Raw genomic sequence first — 16,279 nt, 5'->3', positions numbered from 1 at the left:
TAGCCATTTTCTCAAAATTGGGGTTACATGTTTATCAACTTTCAAAGCAGAATTACTTTCCCATTGTTCCTCAACTGCAGTGTATGATATACCGTTTTCTACTTTTATCCCATCTTAAAAAAACACAATTTCAAATTTTGCTCTCTCTCTCTCTCTCTCTCTCTCTCTCTCTCTCTCTCTCTCTCTCTCTCTCTCTCTCTCTCTGTGGTGACTTTATGAAGAGTAAAGTTAAGGCCTCAACATCTTGCTGAATTTATCTTTACTAACATCTATCAGAATTTCTGTTGCTGTCCATTTCGAAAGTGCTGAAGGAATAGGCCTACTTCGTCGCGGCTCATTTTCTTGCACTTGCTTATACTTAGAGCTCAGTGTTAAATACATGAAAACAAACATTATGAATTTACTGAACATCAATGTAATAATGTTTGTGTGTGGTTCAAAAGTCAAAAACTCATGTCGGCATGTATTATTATTGAAGGAGAATGTGGTTGTTATCGAGTTACAACAATCCACAAGGAGCCAGTAGAAACAAATGTTATTTAAACGAGTCAGACATCAGCTATGGTTTTTAAAATGGCAGTAAATGAGAGTGAGTAAAATGTTTTGCTGCCAGACGTGGCTCAGCTGATAGCCAGGTGTAGCGGTGATAAGGATTCACTCCATGGTGCTGAAAGGAAAGCTCTGCGGTCGGGACAGCTGTATGTAGGCCCTAACAGTTTGTGGGCACCGTTTGTCACCGTTATAGTACATTTAATGCATTGTTTATTGTTGTGTTGTGTAGTGGCTTCGCTGGCCTGCATCTATAAAAATTGGTTGAGTTTGAGCCACCAAGAGACACTCACACTGTAAACACTCCACCACAAGCACACAACCATGTAGTGAAGAACCCCCATGGGGTGGTCCTTACCTTGAAGAGCCGCAGTATGTTGGCCACCATGATGGACACAGAGCTGGACGAGGCTCCAATGACTCCCACTACCCTCTCAGGCTTGGTGATGATGGGTGCTCCCCCGCCAAGACACTTGACGTCCGTCCCGTCCTTCTCGATGAGGGCATGGACGAAGGTAAGCGACTGCTCCAGGGCGTGGGTGTCCCGGGAACACGTGTCTAGAATGCGTGCTCCCAGCGTGATGTTGGGCAGCAGAGAATGGTCGTTGTTGATACGGTCCAGGGCGAACAGCATGGCCTCCAGACGATGGATCCCCTTCTCCTTCTTCAGCTCCCCGCAGGCCTTGCCTTCGTTGCCCCTGGCGTGCACGGGGAACAGGCCTCCCAGGGAGATGTCTCCGTCGATGCGGATGGAGTTGAGGTGTGTGCCGCCCGGGCCTTTGGGTTTGGCAGCCTGGGCGGTCATGAGAGAGCAGTAGAGGAGAAGTAAGAGCCTGATCAGGCTGCCTCTGTGACATAGCCTGTCTGTCCGATGCAAAGCACACCCCTGGAGCTGAGACACCATGACCACAGCCCAGACACGAATACAGACACACTCTAGAACCCAGCGGAATCAGGAACACAGAGAACACTACTTTATGTCATGGGGGTTAATCTTAATAATACCTTTCGAAGCGGTGGGCACAGAACAGGTGACGTGTCTCGTTGCTTTGCTCTAAGTTTGGTTCTTCAAAGGATATATCCTCTTCTTTTCTTATCTTTTTCTTTCCTTCTATTCTCCTCACTCCATGGTCTGACTAGTGTGGTGGGCAGCTACTCCTCTGCCCGCTGTTACTCACCACCCTGCCTATGGCGATCCCTCACAGGGGGCATTAAGAAGAGCAAAGGTGAATGATAAGCTCTTTTTTCCCCCTCTCTCTCTCTCTCCCTCCTTCTCTTACTCTCTCCCTCCACGTCGATCAGGAGTTTTTAATCTCTCCCCTTCCCTTTGGGGTGGAGGGGGGGTTGGTTGATTCGTGTCAGAGGCTTCAGGCCACTCGGCTCAATTCTCCGGGTTGCTGAGTGAATTCCTGCAAGATAAAGCAGAGGAGGAGTGATGAGAAACACCACACAGAATGAGAGGGGCTAGAGATGAGAGAAGGGATTTGTGTTGGTTTGAGCTTTTCACTGCTTTCTTTTTCTGTCAAAACTCCTTTTGCTGCAATCCTGTGTGGAATGATGAGACACATTTTTCTCTCACATGCCGTCTTTCACTCTCACATGCTCTCTCTCTCTCTCTCTCTCTCTCTCTCTCTCTCTCTCTCTCTCTCGCTCTCCCTCCTCCCTCCCTACCCACCCACCTCTCTATCTTGAATTTAAAAAGGGTTGCCATGGACTCCCAAGGTCAAAAGGCATGAAAGTTAGCTCCCACACGCCTCTTTTCAACATAGTCAATAGGAAAACTAGCCTACTGTACAAATGTGCCTACCATTGTTATGTTGCAAAAAAAATTGTATGACGTGTATTCTCATGTCTTGATTACATGTACTATATCTCTTTCGGTTCTTACTCTAAGTACTTAAATCAGATATTTCCTCCATACAATTATGTTGCTTCTGTTGATTAGTTCTTAACCTTTTCTGATCGTTCCTGATCCAAAGATGACATTAAGGCAACATCAGACCAACATGTTAAGATGACGCTAAGGCAACGTCAGACCAACATGTTAAGATGACGCTAAGGCAACGTCAGACCAACATGTTAAGATGACGCTAAGGAAACATCAGACCAATATGTTAAGTGTCTTTTATAGAAATTCCACATTCCTATTGACACCTTTTATCCCTTCTGTTGAATGACAGATCAGAGAGGAGGAAGATATTGGATGAATCATCACACTTTCTCCTATTGGAGTCCTCTTTTCCTATTCTTCCATCAGCACGTTTCTCACTCCTTTCTTTCCCACAAAGCTGGCATATCGGAGTCTGCACCTTGTACGGCATCAAACCATAGGGATGGTTTCTCTGAAGACACTGTGAAATGGTAATTGCAATATTACTACAGGAGCAGAGCTGTTTGATACAGGAGTAGGTAAGAGGAGAAATGTCCCCAGAAGAACTAGCTCTTCAAAGTTTAAACCCATATAGCGTGACTTGCTTCTTTAACTGTACACGCCCACATTCACTTGTGGGAAGATATTCCAATATCTTGTCCCAAGATAGCCCAAATTGGATTAAATTCCATCTCTATGCCACTTATCATTTTCATATCATTTTAATGATTTGGTTTAACTTGACGTGAGTACGTTCACACAAATCCTAGTAGAAGCAGTGTGTCATTGGAAAATCTGCCACGCAAAATCAAACATTGAGAGCTTTTTGATAGTCCAAGGCAATATCTATCTGTGATGGGCCCCCATAAAAAAGTATAATACTGAGTGAATTGGACACAATATACTGTTGCATAAAGAAACTATATCACCAAAGGTGTAGCCCACCGATCTGCTGCACCATCCCCAAATCGAAGTCACTAATCCCATGCCTTATTCAGCGCAGAAAATATAATAGGCTAGTGGCCATTCCTGAAAAAGGGCTTTAGTTTTTGAGATCCCCCTACCCGAGGTAGAACAAAACACAAGCATGTTTTTTCACATCTCTTATGTCTCCCATTTATGAAATGGATGGTTGTGAAAAAATATTATACTGCAAAAGTGTGTCATGACTGTCCTGTGAGGATCAGAATGGGTCAGATCAGACTGGGGGGGATGGTAACCAGGCCTCTCTGTCTCCCACAGAGGGGGAGCTGCTGGATGATCGACCGTTTACACCCTGTCGTAAATTACAAGAGAGGGAGACTTTCTTTCTTTACCCGCCAGTATTGGCTAAAGGAACGTTCCTTTGTCTCCAGAGAATTTTGCCTGCCCTAAACTCTAACGTCCAAAAAGTGGATAATGGAACAGTAATTCTAACATAAGAATGTGGAAAACAATATAATATCTCTTTTCATTTTGTGATGTCATTAACAACTGTATGCATGCAATTTAAATACTGTAACTGGGAAAGTACAGTGGGGAGAACAAGTATTTGATACACTGCCGATTTTGCAGGTTTTCCTACTTACAAAGCATGTAGAGGTCTGTCATTTTTATCATAGGTACACTTCAACTGTGAGAGACGGAATCTAAAACAAAAATCCAGAAAATCACATTGTATGATTTTTAAGTAATTAATTTGCATTTTATTGCATGACATAAGTATTTGATCACCTACCAACCAGTAAGAATTCCGGCTCTCACAGACCTGTTAGTTTTTCTTTAAGAAGCCCTCCTGTTCTCCACTCATTACCTGTATTAACTGCACCTGTTTGAACTCGTTACCTGTATAAAAGACACCTGTCCACACACTCAATCAAACAGACTCCAACCTCTCCACAATGGCCAAGACCAGAGAGCTGTGTAAGGACATCAGGGATAAATTGTAGACCTGTACAAGGCTGGGATGGGCTACAGGACAATAGCCAAGCAGCTTGGTGAGAAGGCAACAACTGTTGGCACAATTATTAGAAAATGGAAGAAGTTCAAGATGACGGTCAATCACCCTCGGTCTGGGGCTCCATGCAAGATCTCACCTCGTGGGGCATCAATGATCATGAGGAATGTGAGGGATCAGCCCAGAACTACACGGCAGGACCTGGTCAATGACCTGAAGAGAGCTGGGACCACAGTCTCAAAGAAAACCATTAGTAACACACTACGCCGTCATGGATTAAAATCCTGCAGCGCACGCAAGGTCCCCCTGCTCAAGCCAGCGCATGTCCAGGCCCGTCTGAAGTTTGCCAATGACCATCTGGATGATCCAGAGGAGGAATGGGAGAAGGTCATGTGGTCTGATGAGACAAAAATAGAGCTTTTTGCTCTAAACTCCACTCGCCGTGTTTGGAGGAATAGAAGGATGAGTACAACCCCAAGAACACCATCCCAACCGTGAAGCATGGAGGTGGAAACATCATTCTTTGGGGATGCTTTTCTGCAAAGGGGACAGGACGACTGCACCGTATTGAGGGGAGGATGGATGGGGCCATGTATCGCGAGATCTTGACCAACAACCTCCTTCCCTCAGTAAGAGCATTGAAGATGGGTCGTGGCTGGGTCTTCCAGCATGACAACGACCCGAAACACACAGCCAGGGCAACTAAGGAGTGGCACCGTAAGAAGCATCTCAAGGTCCTGGAGTGGCCTAGCCAGTCTCCAGACCTGAACCCAATAGAAAATCTTTGGAGGGAGCCGAAAGTCCGTATTGCCCAGCGACAGCCCCGAAACCTGAAGGATCTGGAGAAGGTCTGTATGGAGGAGTGGGCCAAAATCCCTGCTGCAGTGTGTACAAACCTGGTCAAGAACTACAGGAAACGTATGATCTCTGTAATTGCAAACTAAGGTTTCTGTACCAAATATTCAGTTCTGCTTTTCTGATGTATCAAATACTTATGTCATGCAATAAAATGCAAATTAATTACTTAAAAATCATACAATGTGATTTTCTGGATTTTTGTTTTAGATTCCTTCTCTCACAGTTGAAGTGTACCTATGATAAAAATTACAGACCTCTACATGCTTTGTAAGTAGGAAAACCTGCAAAATTGTCAGTGTATCAAATACTTGTTCTCCCCACTGTATATACACTTTAAGGAAACTGTCAAGTGTCCATCCAATATGTTATGTAGTATATAATATGAACATTTATGAAGGTATGTGTGTTAAGATTGGAATGTGATTTTTTTATTTATTTTTTATTTCAAATGAGATAATAGTTTTTGACATCCTTTGTACATTAAGTAGCCACGCCCCAAGTGAGGTCAGAGAGCTTGTCAGCTTGCTCTAGACTACATGACAAGTCATTGAAGCCATGGACAACTAAGAAGAAGAACATTGTGACCTCTTGTGCAAAATCAGAGCGCAACATTTCTATAGGCTATTAAATTGTATGAGAAAATAGAGCGATGGCCTCTATTAAAAAGAGGAGGCTCCCATCAGCTTTCTATAACCTAGGCCTACAATATTTATTTAACAACTTTCCTTATATTATGCACATTGCTTCTCTTTATAACAGGAGTTTAGCCTACCTGGCTGGCATGAAAATTAACCACGGGAAAAGTGTCCTCCATTCTCTATTTAAGTGAATACATTACATGTATTTTTCCCCTGCCCCCGTTTCGAGACAAGTGCATGATAATCGTCCATGCTAAATCAAAACAAATTTTGGACATATATTATTTAGCATATGTAAAGACAAGATTAAGTGAGGAATAGTCTGATGGGTGACAATATCAGCCCATCACTTTTGAATTATATATTAGCACTTGTGAATGATGTCCAGCCTGTGTACACACTTCATCAGTCTCTCATTCACAATTCGACAAGCACTTGATAATGCCTCGAATTTTCCGGCAACATCCCCTTTCTGTCGCGGTAATGCCCCATAAAAAAATGCCTTTTGCGGCCAGTGACCATTGTGCCCTTGGACTGAATATAATAATTATAATTCCATTCTCCCAGCTGTGTTTTCCGAAGCACCTCTCACTCAAGTTTAAAAAAGCAATGCATGCCTTTTTTAGCAACTTTTTCAAATTATAGTCTCACACCTCATGTAGCCTAGGCCCTGCTTAGCTTCAGAGGCAAGTCATCAGTGGGATGCAGGGTGGTATGCTGCTGTAGTCAGGGAATGCATTAATCATTATTGATGTTGTCTAAATGTTTGTCTATTTGCTTTTGTTATGCACATTCTTTGCATGAACCTGTTTCTTAGGCAGTGGTGTGTGTTCACGGATGCCAAGGGGAAGTCAGGCTTCCCCAAAAATGTGAATAAAAGAAAAACAATTATATAACAATTTCTCTTTCGACTCTGTGTTTTAAACATTTTCCTTCAATTCGCAAGTGGCTGAATTCATCTGATCTAACCATAAATTCATATTTTGTGCCAAGTCACATATTTTGTGACTTGGGGTAACTCTCTGGTTCTAAATCAGTCGTTGTTTCGTAAACTGTCGGAAACATTAACTTGCTTGATCATAGGTCATGTAACTTGTTTTACTTCTCTAGGATAGGGGGCAGCATTCGGAATTTTGGATGAAAAGCGTGCCCAAATTAAACTGCCTGCTATTCATGCCCAGAAACTAAGATATGCATAGTATTAGTAGATTTGGATAGAAAACACTGAAGTTTCTAAAACTGTTTGAATCATGTCTGTGACTATAACATAACTTATTTGGCAGACGAAACCCCGAGGACAAACCATTCAGATTTTTATTTTTAGGTCCCTCTCTTTTCAATGGGTTTTCATTGGGAATCCAGATTTCTAAGAGACATTCTTGCAGGTCCTATCGCTTCCACTGGATGTCAACAGACTTTAGAAATTGGTTGAGGTTTTTCCTTTGAGAAATGAAGAAGTAACACTGTTCAGATTGAGGCTCGAGGGAAGTTTACTCTTTGTTAGAGGCGCGTTACACAGAGGCTCGCTACACGTTGTTTTCCTCCGGTATTGAACGCAGATCATCCCATCTTCAATTTTATTGATTATTTACGTAAAAAAATACCTAAAGTTGTATTACAAAAGTAGTTTGAAATGTTTGGACAAAGCTTACAGGTAACTTTTGAGATATTTTGTAGTCACGTTGCGCAAATTGGAACCGGTGTTTTTCTGGATCAGACGCGCCTAATAAATTGACATTTTGGATATATATCAACGGAATTAATCAAACAAAAGGACCATTTGTGATGTTTATGGGACATATTGGAGTGCCAACAGAAAAAGCTCGTCAAAGGTAAGGCATGAATTATATCTTTATTTCTCCGTTTTGTGTCGCGCCTGGAGGGTTGAAATATGATGGTCTGTTTGTTTGCTTGGGTGCTATGCTCAGATAAGAGCATCGTTTGCTTTCGCCGTAAAGCATTTTTGAAATCTGACACGTTGGCTGGATTCACAACAATTGTAGCTTTAATTTGGTATATTGAATGTGTGATTTCATCAAAGTTTAATTTTTATAGTAATTTATTTGAATTTGGGTCTCTGCATTTTCACTGGATGTTGGCGCTAGCGTCCCACATATCCCAGAGAGGTTTTAACTTGTTACATGCAATATTTGCTTTGGGGACTTTACTGGCCCGATGTGGCTCTCCGGTTTTGTGATGAAACAAACATGTGTGGATGAATTTATTCCACCACTGTGTGACTGGTCTTTTTGTTCTCTCTGCCTTATTGTATATCACAATGGTGTATGAACTAATGGGTTATGGAGCAAACAATGCAATTATCACAACATAGGTTGTAATATGGCTTTTTTCCCAGCTTGGCATGCTTAGTGATTTTACCCACGCACCACTACTGTTCTTAGTTGTTAGTGGTTTAGCCTACTTTGGGAGTTTAAAGCAAATATGGTGCATAAATGAAGATACTGTAGTTCACTCCATTGAAAAAATGTGTCAGTTCTAGTCTACTAAACTGGGTGTGTCTCCCATAGACACCAATACAATAGCAGCAGGGTCTGGTCTACTAAGAAATTCAATGAAATTCAATAAATTTTCTCTGTTTAAAGTTCAGGTGTATAGGCTAACCTCTATTCGTCGTTATTGTCACGCCCTGATCTGTTTCACCTGACCCTGAGCCTGCCTGCCATCCTGTACCTTCGCTCCCACTCTAGATTATCAACCCCTGCCTGCCTTGACCTGTCGTTTGCCTGCCCCTGTTGTAACAATAAACATTGTTATTTCACACCGTCTGCACTTGGGTCTTACCTTGATTCCTGATAGTCATGGCCAGCTCGTACTGACCCGGCAGACTTGGACCAGCTCCGCAACGCCATCTCCTCCCAAGGAGCCACCATTAGTAGACACGAGGAGTTACTTTGCGGTCTGATGGAAGGGTTCCAGGCCGTGGCCGAACGTCACAACCTAGCCTTGGACGCATTGCGGGAGCAAATCCGTTGGTTGCCTACTAGGCGGCCTACCACAACGGTAAACTCCCAACCCTTCTGTAACCCGGCTGGTAGCATCGCCATCACCCCGGTTTCCGGGGAACCCCGCTTACCTCCTCCTTGAGCGCTACGATAAAGATTCCAGAACCTGCCCTGCCTTTCTCTCCCAGTGCTCCCTCGTTTTCGAGCTGCAGCCTTCTTCGTTCCCCTCGGACCACTCAAAGATAGCATACATTATTATGCTTATGGGCCACGTCGGCGTGGGAGCAACAATCCACCGTTTGCCTCAGTCTGGAGGTATTCGTGGCGGAGGCGAGAAAAGTTTGGGTGAGAGGCTCCCCGGAAGTTACTCCAGCTTCGGGAGGCCACCCTCAGTGTGGCAGATGATGTGGTGGAGTTCCACATGCTAGCAGCGGAGGGTACCTGGAACCCGGAAGCGCTGTTCGACACGTTCCTGTACAGATTATCGAGGAGTTAAAGGATGAGCTGGCAGCCCGAGAACTACTGACGGATCTCCACTCACTCATCACTTTAACCATCCGGATCGATGGTTGGCTATGGGAACTTAGGAGGGAGAAGAGGTCCGATTGCAGTTCCAATAGCTCACTCAGGGATCCCACCTTGCAGCTGATGAACTCCGGAAGTCCCCGAAGTCTACGTCCCCGAGTGGATCCGAACTTACCCGAGTCCCTCCAAGAGCCTCCGGAGACTGTCGATTCACCTCTTCATGAGCTGATGCAGCTCGGCAAGGCTAGGCTGTCTCCGACAGAACGCATATGCAGACTTGAGATGCAGAGTTGTCTGTATTGCGGTACTGCCGGTCATTTTGTGTCTATGTGTCCCTTCAACAGACCTAGCTCATTCGTTGGAGTGAGTACACTGGTGGGTCTTAAAGATAATTGTTCTTCTCCCATTACTCACCCCCCCTCTCCATGCCACCCTGTTGTGCGGTGACCAGTTCAAGTCTCTGCAGGTACTCATCGACTCGGGGGCCGATGTGAGTCTCATGGGCGTTACCCTGGCGTCCGACCTGGGCATCCCCACTCAACCCCTCTCCATTCCCATGGGTGTTAGAGCTTTGGACGGGTGCTGTATAGGCCAGGTCACCCACCAGACAACCCCCGTCAACCTACAAGTGTCGAGGAACCACAGCGAGACGATCCAATTCCTGCTGGTTGACTCGCCTCAGGTTCCCGTGGTATTGGAATTATCTTGGCTCCAGTGACACAATCCCTCCATTGACTGAGCTACTGGTGCCATTGTGGGCTGGAGCCTGTCTTGCCACACTCCTTGCCTGAAGTCAGCTCTGCCTGCCCCAGGACATCTTTCTGGGGGCTTGGAAATTGCCCCGGACCGCTCCGCAGAGTACCAGGACCTCCGGGAGGGGTTCAGTAAGGTCCGGGCCACTTCGCTTCCGCAGCACCGACCGGTATCCAACAAGGATAGCCAAGACATTTCCCCCCGCTCCAAGATCGTTAGCCCCTCTGCTGTTCGTCCTCTGTTGCCCCGTACCCTCTGTAGATTTTGTTCCTTTTCTGTGTCTAGATTCAAAACCATGTCTGATTACCCCTTGTCTTCTGTTTCTAGGCCCATCCCTCCCCCATGTCATCGATGGCCAGCCAGCATACACGGTAAGATGCCTCCTGAGGGTTCGACCACGAAGCAAAGGTTTTGAGTACCTTGATGACTGGGAGGGTTACGGCACGGAGGAGAGGTGCTGGGTTTCCGCTAAAGACATCTTGGACCCGGGTCCTCATCGTCAACTTTCACCACCAGCACCCCAGTCAACCAGGTATCCACCCAGGTGGAACGCCAGGTGGTGTCCCTAGAGGGGGGGTACTGCCACGCCCTGATCTGTTTCACCTGTTCTTGTGCTTGTCTCCAGCCCCCTCCAGGTATTGCCCATCTTCCCCATTATCCCATGTGTACTTATACCTGTGTTTTCTGTTTGTCTGTTGCCAGTTCATCTTGTTTGTCAAGCTTACCAGCGTTTGTTCCTGTCAGCTCCTGTCTTTTCCCAGCCTCTCTTTTTCTCATCCTCCTGGTTTTTGACCCTTGCTTGTCCTGACCCTGTACCCGCCCGCCTGACCACTCTGTCTGTCAATGACCCTGAGCCTGCCTGCCGTCCTGTACCTTTGCTCCCACTCTGGATTATCGACCCCTGCCTGCCTTGACCTGCCGTTTGCCTGCCGCTGTTGTTACAATAAACATTGTTACTTCACACCGTCTGCACTTGGGTCTTACCTGGATTCCTGATAGTTATGGAGAACTGCTTGTGAAACAATGTGGACACTGGGCACACACTGGTGGAATCAATGTTGGTTCAACATAATTTGTCTATGTATTGTGACTTGGAATCAATGTGGAAAATACATTGGATTTGAAAAAAATCATTGTCCAGTACGGTACTATTTTCATCTCATTTCAACTAGCATTGAAAACATTGAAATTAGTGTAAAACTTAAAGTTATATACATTGACTTAACCTGACTAACAGTTTATACATCAATCTAATTTCAACATAATCATCAGAACTATGCATACATTGAAATTGCTTTGAAAATTGCACATAGAAATGGAAAAGATATTTGTCACTTTCCTAATATTGAGTTGCACCCCCTTTTGCCCTCAGAGCAGCCTCAATTTATTGGGGCAAGGACTCTACAAGGTGTCGAAACGGTTCCACAGGGATGCTGGACAATGTTGACTTCAATGCTTTTCACAGTTGTGTGAAGTTGGCTGGTAGTGGATCTCTACTCCAAATAGCTTGTTCCATCTCGTCCCACAGATGCTCAATTGGACTGAGATCTGGTGACTGGGCAGGCCACTGCAGTAAGCTGAATTCACTGTCATGTTCATGGAATATTTCCTGGACAATCCTAGCCTTGTGGCATGGGGCATTATCCTGTGAATTTGTTTGTGTGGCACCTGACCACACAACTAGACAGTAGTCCAGGTACGACAAAACTAGGTCCTATAGGACCTGACTTGTTGATAGCATTGTGTGTAGGCCAGTGACACAACATCTCAATTGAATCCATTTTAATTTCAGGCTGTAACACAATAATATGTGGAAAAAGTCAAGGGGTGTGAATACTTTCTGAAGACACTATATATACACACCACATGACGGGATACCTGCTCGTCGAACATCTCATTCCAAAATCATGGGCATTAATATGGAGTTGGTCCCCCCTTTGCTGCTATAACAGCCTCCACTTTTATGGGAAGGCTTTCCACTAGATATTGGAACATTGCTGCGGAGACTCGCTTCCATTCAGCCACAAGCGCATTAGTGAGGTCAGGCACTGATGTTGGGCGATTAGGCCTGGCTCGCATGTCGGCGTTCCAATTTATTCCAAAGGTGTTCGATGGGATTGAGGTCAGGGCTCTTTGCAGGCCAGTCAAGTTCTTCCACAGCGATCTCGTCAAACCATTTCTGTACGGACCTCACTTTGTACACAGGGGCATTGTCATATTGAAACTGGAAGGTGCCTTCCCCAAAATGTTGCCACAAAGTTGGAAGCACATAATCATTTGGAATGTCATTGTATGCTGTAGTGTTAAGATTTCCCTGGAACTAAGGGGCCTAGCCTGAACCATAAATAACAGCCCAAGACCATTATTCTTCATCCACCAAACTTTACAGTTGGCACTATGTATTGGGGCAGGTATTTCCTGGTATCCGCCAAACCCAGATTCGTCCGTCAGACTGCCAGATGGTGAAACGTGATTCATCACACCAGAGAATGCATTTTAACTGCTCCAGAGTCCAATGGCGGCGAGCTTTACGTCACTCCAGCCGACGCTTGGCATTGCGCATGGTGATCTTAGGCTTTTGTGCGGCTGCTGGGCCATGGAAACCCAAACCCGATGAACAGTTATTCTGCTGACATTGCTTCCAGAGGCAGTTTGGAACTCGATAGTGAGTGTTGCAACGAAGACAGGCGATTTTTAAGCAGTACGCGCTTCCGCACTCGGCAGTCCCATTCTGTGAGTTTGTGTGGGCTACTACTTCGCTGCTGAGTCGTTGTTGCTTCTAGATGTTTCCAAATGACAATAACAGCACGTATAGTGGACCGGGGCAGCTCTAGCACTGAGAGTCACTGAGCTCTTCAGAGTCACTGAGCTCTTCAAGTAAGGCCATTCTCCTGCAAATGTTTTTCAATGGCGATTGCAGGGCTGTGTGCTCGATTTTATACACCGGTCAGCAATGGGTGTGGCTGAAAAAGCCGAATCCACCAATATTAAGGGGTGTCCACATACATTTGTATTTATAGTGTATGCTGGATTCACATCTCCATCAACAAAAATCACATTTAAAGAATATCACTAAATCAAATCCAACGTTAAATGCACTTCAAATAAAGTTTGATTTAGTCCTACTTTTCAACAAAGATTTTTGGTTGAGATGGAAAACGTGAATCCAACATATTAATAACGTGTAGATTAAATTTGAAATCAACCAACCATCCTTCATATACAAGAAAACATCCAAAGGTAAAATTGTGTGATGATGTGGATTTATTCCCACTCGTCACAAACGGTGCACACTGTTTAATCTGCCATTAGGCCCGACATTCAAATATTCTGTCTCTTATGCATTTTGCCATTTCTTTCTAGGAGCATTATACTGGACATACAGTAACTGTATTATTCTATAGCTCCTTTGTTAGCAGTAAGCTGCTGTTTATAGTTCATGCCCAGTTCGGTAGGAAAATGTTTGTATGGAAAGGTATTTTCGTATAATCGGTTCCACACATAAATGCGGTTACAGAATCATTGTAACACAAGTTAGAGACTCTGTGTGTTTCATTCTGTTAATGCTTTCCTTTGTTCATACTTCCCACGTTGTGTCAAAGCTCCGTGTGTCCTGTCTTGTCTGTGTCATTTGGGTTGTGTACCGCTATATGTTACTGCACTCTAGAAATTAAGGTTTCAACAAGGGTTCTTCTAAGATCCTCAAAGTCCTTTGAATAACCTAGCATTCTTGGCACTGAAAATTGCCACAAAAAGGTTCTTCCATGAACCCCATAGGAGGTGGGGTTCATCGAGGAACCTCCTTAGTTGGTGGGGGTTCATCGAGGAACCTCCTTAGTTGGTGGGGGTTCATCGAGGAACCTCCTTAGTTGGTGGGGGTTCATCGAGGAACCTCCTTAGTTGGTGGGGGTTCATCGAGGAACCTCCTTAGTTGGTGGGGGTTCTTGCAGGAACCTAATTGCCCAACTGAAACACTTGGATTTGAATTTGAAAGGACAGCAGGGGCAGGCACTTAACTGAACATGTTAAAGATCTCCTCAATTTAAGGTAAGGTTTGTCCCTTGTATGATCTAAATTGAAATTGTTTTGTGATGACACCGCCTATCTTTTCATATTTGTGCAAATCTTTCTAAAACAGAAAATGGACACAATTCAGTAGATATCAATAAACAAAGAGGTAAGAATATGTCCTGTAATCTATAAGAATATGTTAAAGGAAAGATGTAATGGGTGCAGATGACTGAACTGCTCACTTTTGTGTCTGTGTCTGCAGGTATACAGACGAGGAGGCATACAAAGGTATGTCAGTTGGTATTGGTACAGTATGTAATGCAGATCAGATTTACCATCGTCCTCCCTTACCTCTTCAATGAATATCCCATAGGCCTCTACATTATGGACAAGGTATGTCCAAAATACAGTTTTTTTCATTCACATTTACCACAAAAACCAAGGTATGAATACTGTTGTGTGCATGCTTTGTTAATCATCTGTATAACTACTCTTTTTTGGATTCACAGACTTCACCCTCCCTACACAGGAAACCTGTTCGTTCACCATGCACTGCAAAATCATTCTGGCTATGGATACGGAGAACATCAACACATCAACACAACATCAACACACGCCGGAGGATATACCCATTGGACTTGGAACTCTGCTGGGAGTTTACCTCATATATGTTTTTTTTATTCTGCTTTGCCACTAAAATCATAATAAACACTGACAACTAAAATATGGTGTTATTGTTGTTATTGTTATGCATATTATTATTAATAATAATTAACCCAAAAGGTTCTTCAAAAGGTTCTTCAAGGATCCATTCATAGGGGTTCTTCGAAGAAATAACTTATAAGGGTTCCCCCACAGTTTCAATTTGAAGAACCCCTAAAGGATACTCCAGGAACCTTTTCTTTTTAGAGTGTAGGTTGCTGCCATTTGCCGGTTCTATTCAGGTAACAATTCATGATTGTTGTTTAACGTGTGCCTAATTTAAAGTGCACATGGAAGTGGTCACGTCTGTTTATGAGGAAGCCAGTTACATTTGTGTTAGCCACATTTTGGTGTTATGTTGCCAAACATATTGGTATGTTCCAGGAAGTGTACCTCGGGTATGTTTCGGCTCCTTTTGGAGCGCAATGCAGTTCTGTTTTAGAATTCAAGTGGGGAGGCTGCTTGAGCCAACCTATAAGAGCTTTGGAAGCTACATGGTAAACCTGTTTTAGGCTTAGTGCGGTTCGTTATTTTGTATGAGAAGTAAGTCTATTGTCTACCCGTCATCGCCGGTTATCACGCTGTGAATAAATATGGACACCTTTCCAACATAACCTTCTGCATCCTTCTGAATATCTGCCCTTAAGACCTCATCTCTACGTTACCTATTTCACAAAGTGTATTATTAATATCATGAATTTGGCATCATATTTAAAGGGAAAATGGTAACTACTTCTTAACTTCCAAAGATCCAATCAACCATGGATGAATGATAGTATACCTAGCTTCACGTTGAAATGATGTCCCATGGATGAATGATAGTATACCTAGCTTCACGTTGAAATGATGTCCCATGGATGAATGATAGTATACCTAGCTTCACGTTGAAATGATGTCCCATGGATGAATGATAGTATACCTAGCTTCACGTTGAAATGATGTCCCATGGATGAATGATAGTATACCTAGCTTCACGTTGAAATGATGTCCCATGGATGAATGATAGTATACCTAGCTTCACGTTGAAATGATGTCCCATGGATGAATGATAGTATACCTAGCTTCACGTTGAAATGATGTCCCATGGATGAATGATAGTATACCTAGCTTCACGTTGAAATGATGTCCTTTGGGCAAATCAGATGTCAATGTAGCCTACATAATCCCAACCTCACTCCAAATTTACTTTCACATACAGCTTGTGTAAAAAAAAGTTAGAGGAGTTACTTTCAATTATTCAAGTTATTTAGGTAGTCTATGCAAATGAGCATGGAAGCTGATCAGTGTCTAAATGTGTTGACATGATAGCTCAGCTGAATCGCACACAGCTGATTTTCCAAAGCTAAGCATCGTACATAGAGGCAGTCATCTTTGGACTGTGGCTTGCAATTTTATTTCAGAATACGTCTTTATTTAGGTTGATGAAGTTGAAATAATGATGCTGATTCAAACATAATTTTACTATCAACATCAA

General features: G+C 43.8%; 1 protein-coding gene across 2 annotated transcripts in view; it reads right to left on the bottom strand.

Moving 5' to 3' along the window:
* Positions 1-16,279, bottom strand: part of LOC139542599 (metabotropic glutamate receptor 4-like) — a 277,141-nt gene that overhangs the window by 213,632 nt on the left and 47,230 nt on the right. For both annotated transcript variants that reach the window (XM_071348230.1, XM_071348238.1), the window contains exon 2: positions 908-1,958. In XM_071348230.1, coding sequence (XP_071204331.1) covers positions 908-1,453 — 546 coding nt within the window. In that variant the 5' untranslated portion in view covers positions 1,454-1,958. The remainder of the gene's footprint in view (positions 1-907; positions 1,959-16,279) is intronic.

This window comes from Salvelinus alpinus, chromosome 2, assembly GCF_045679555.1.
Source record: "Salvelinus alpinus chromosome 2, SLU_Salpinus.1, whole genome shotgun sequence".
Classification (NCBI taxonomy): Eukaryota; Metazoa; Chordata; class Actinopteri; order Salmoniformes; family Salmonidae; genus Salvelinus; species Salvelinus alpinus.
Note: the sequence above shows the minus strand (reverse complement) of the source record. Positions and strands in the feature narration are given on the sequence as shown.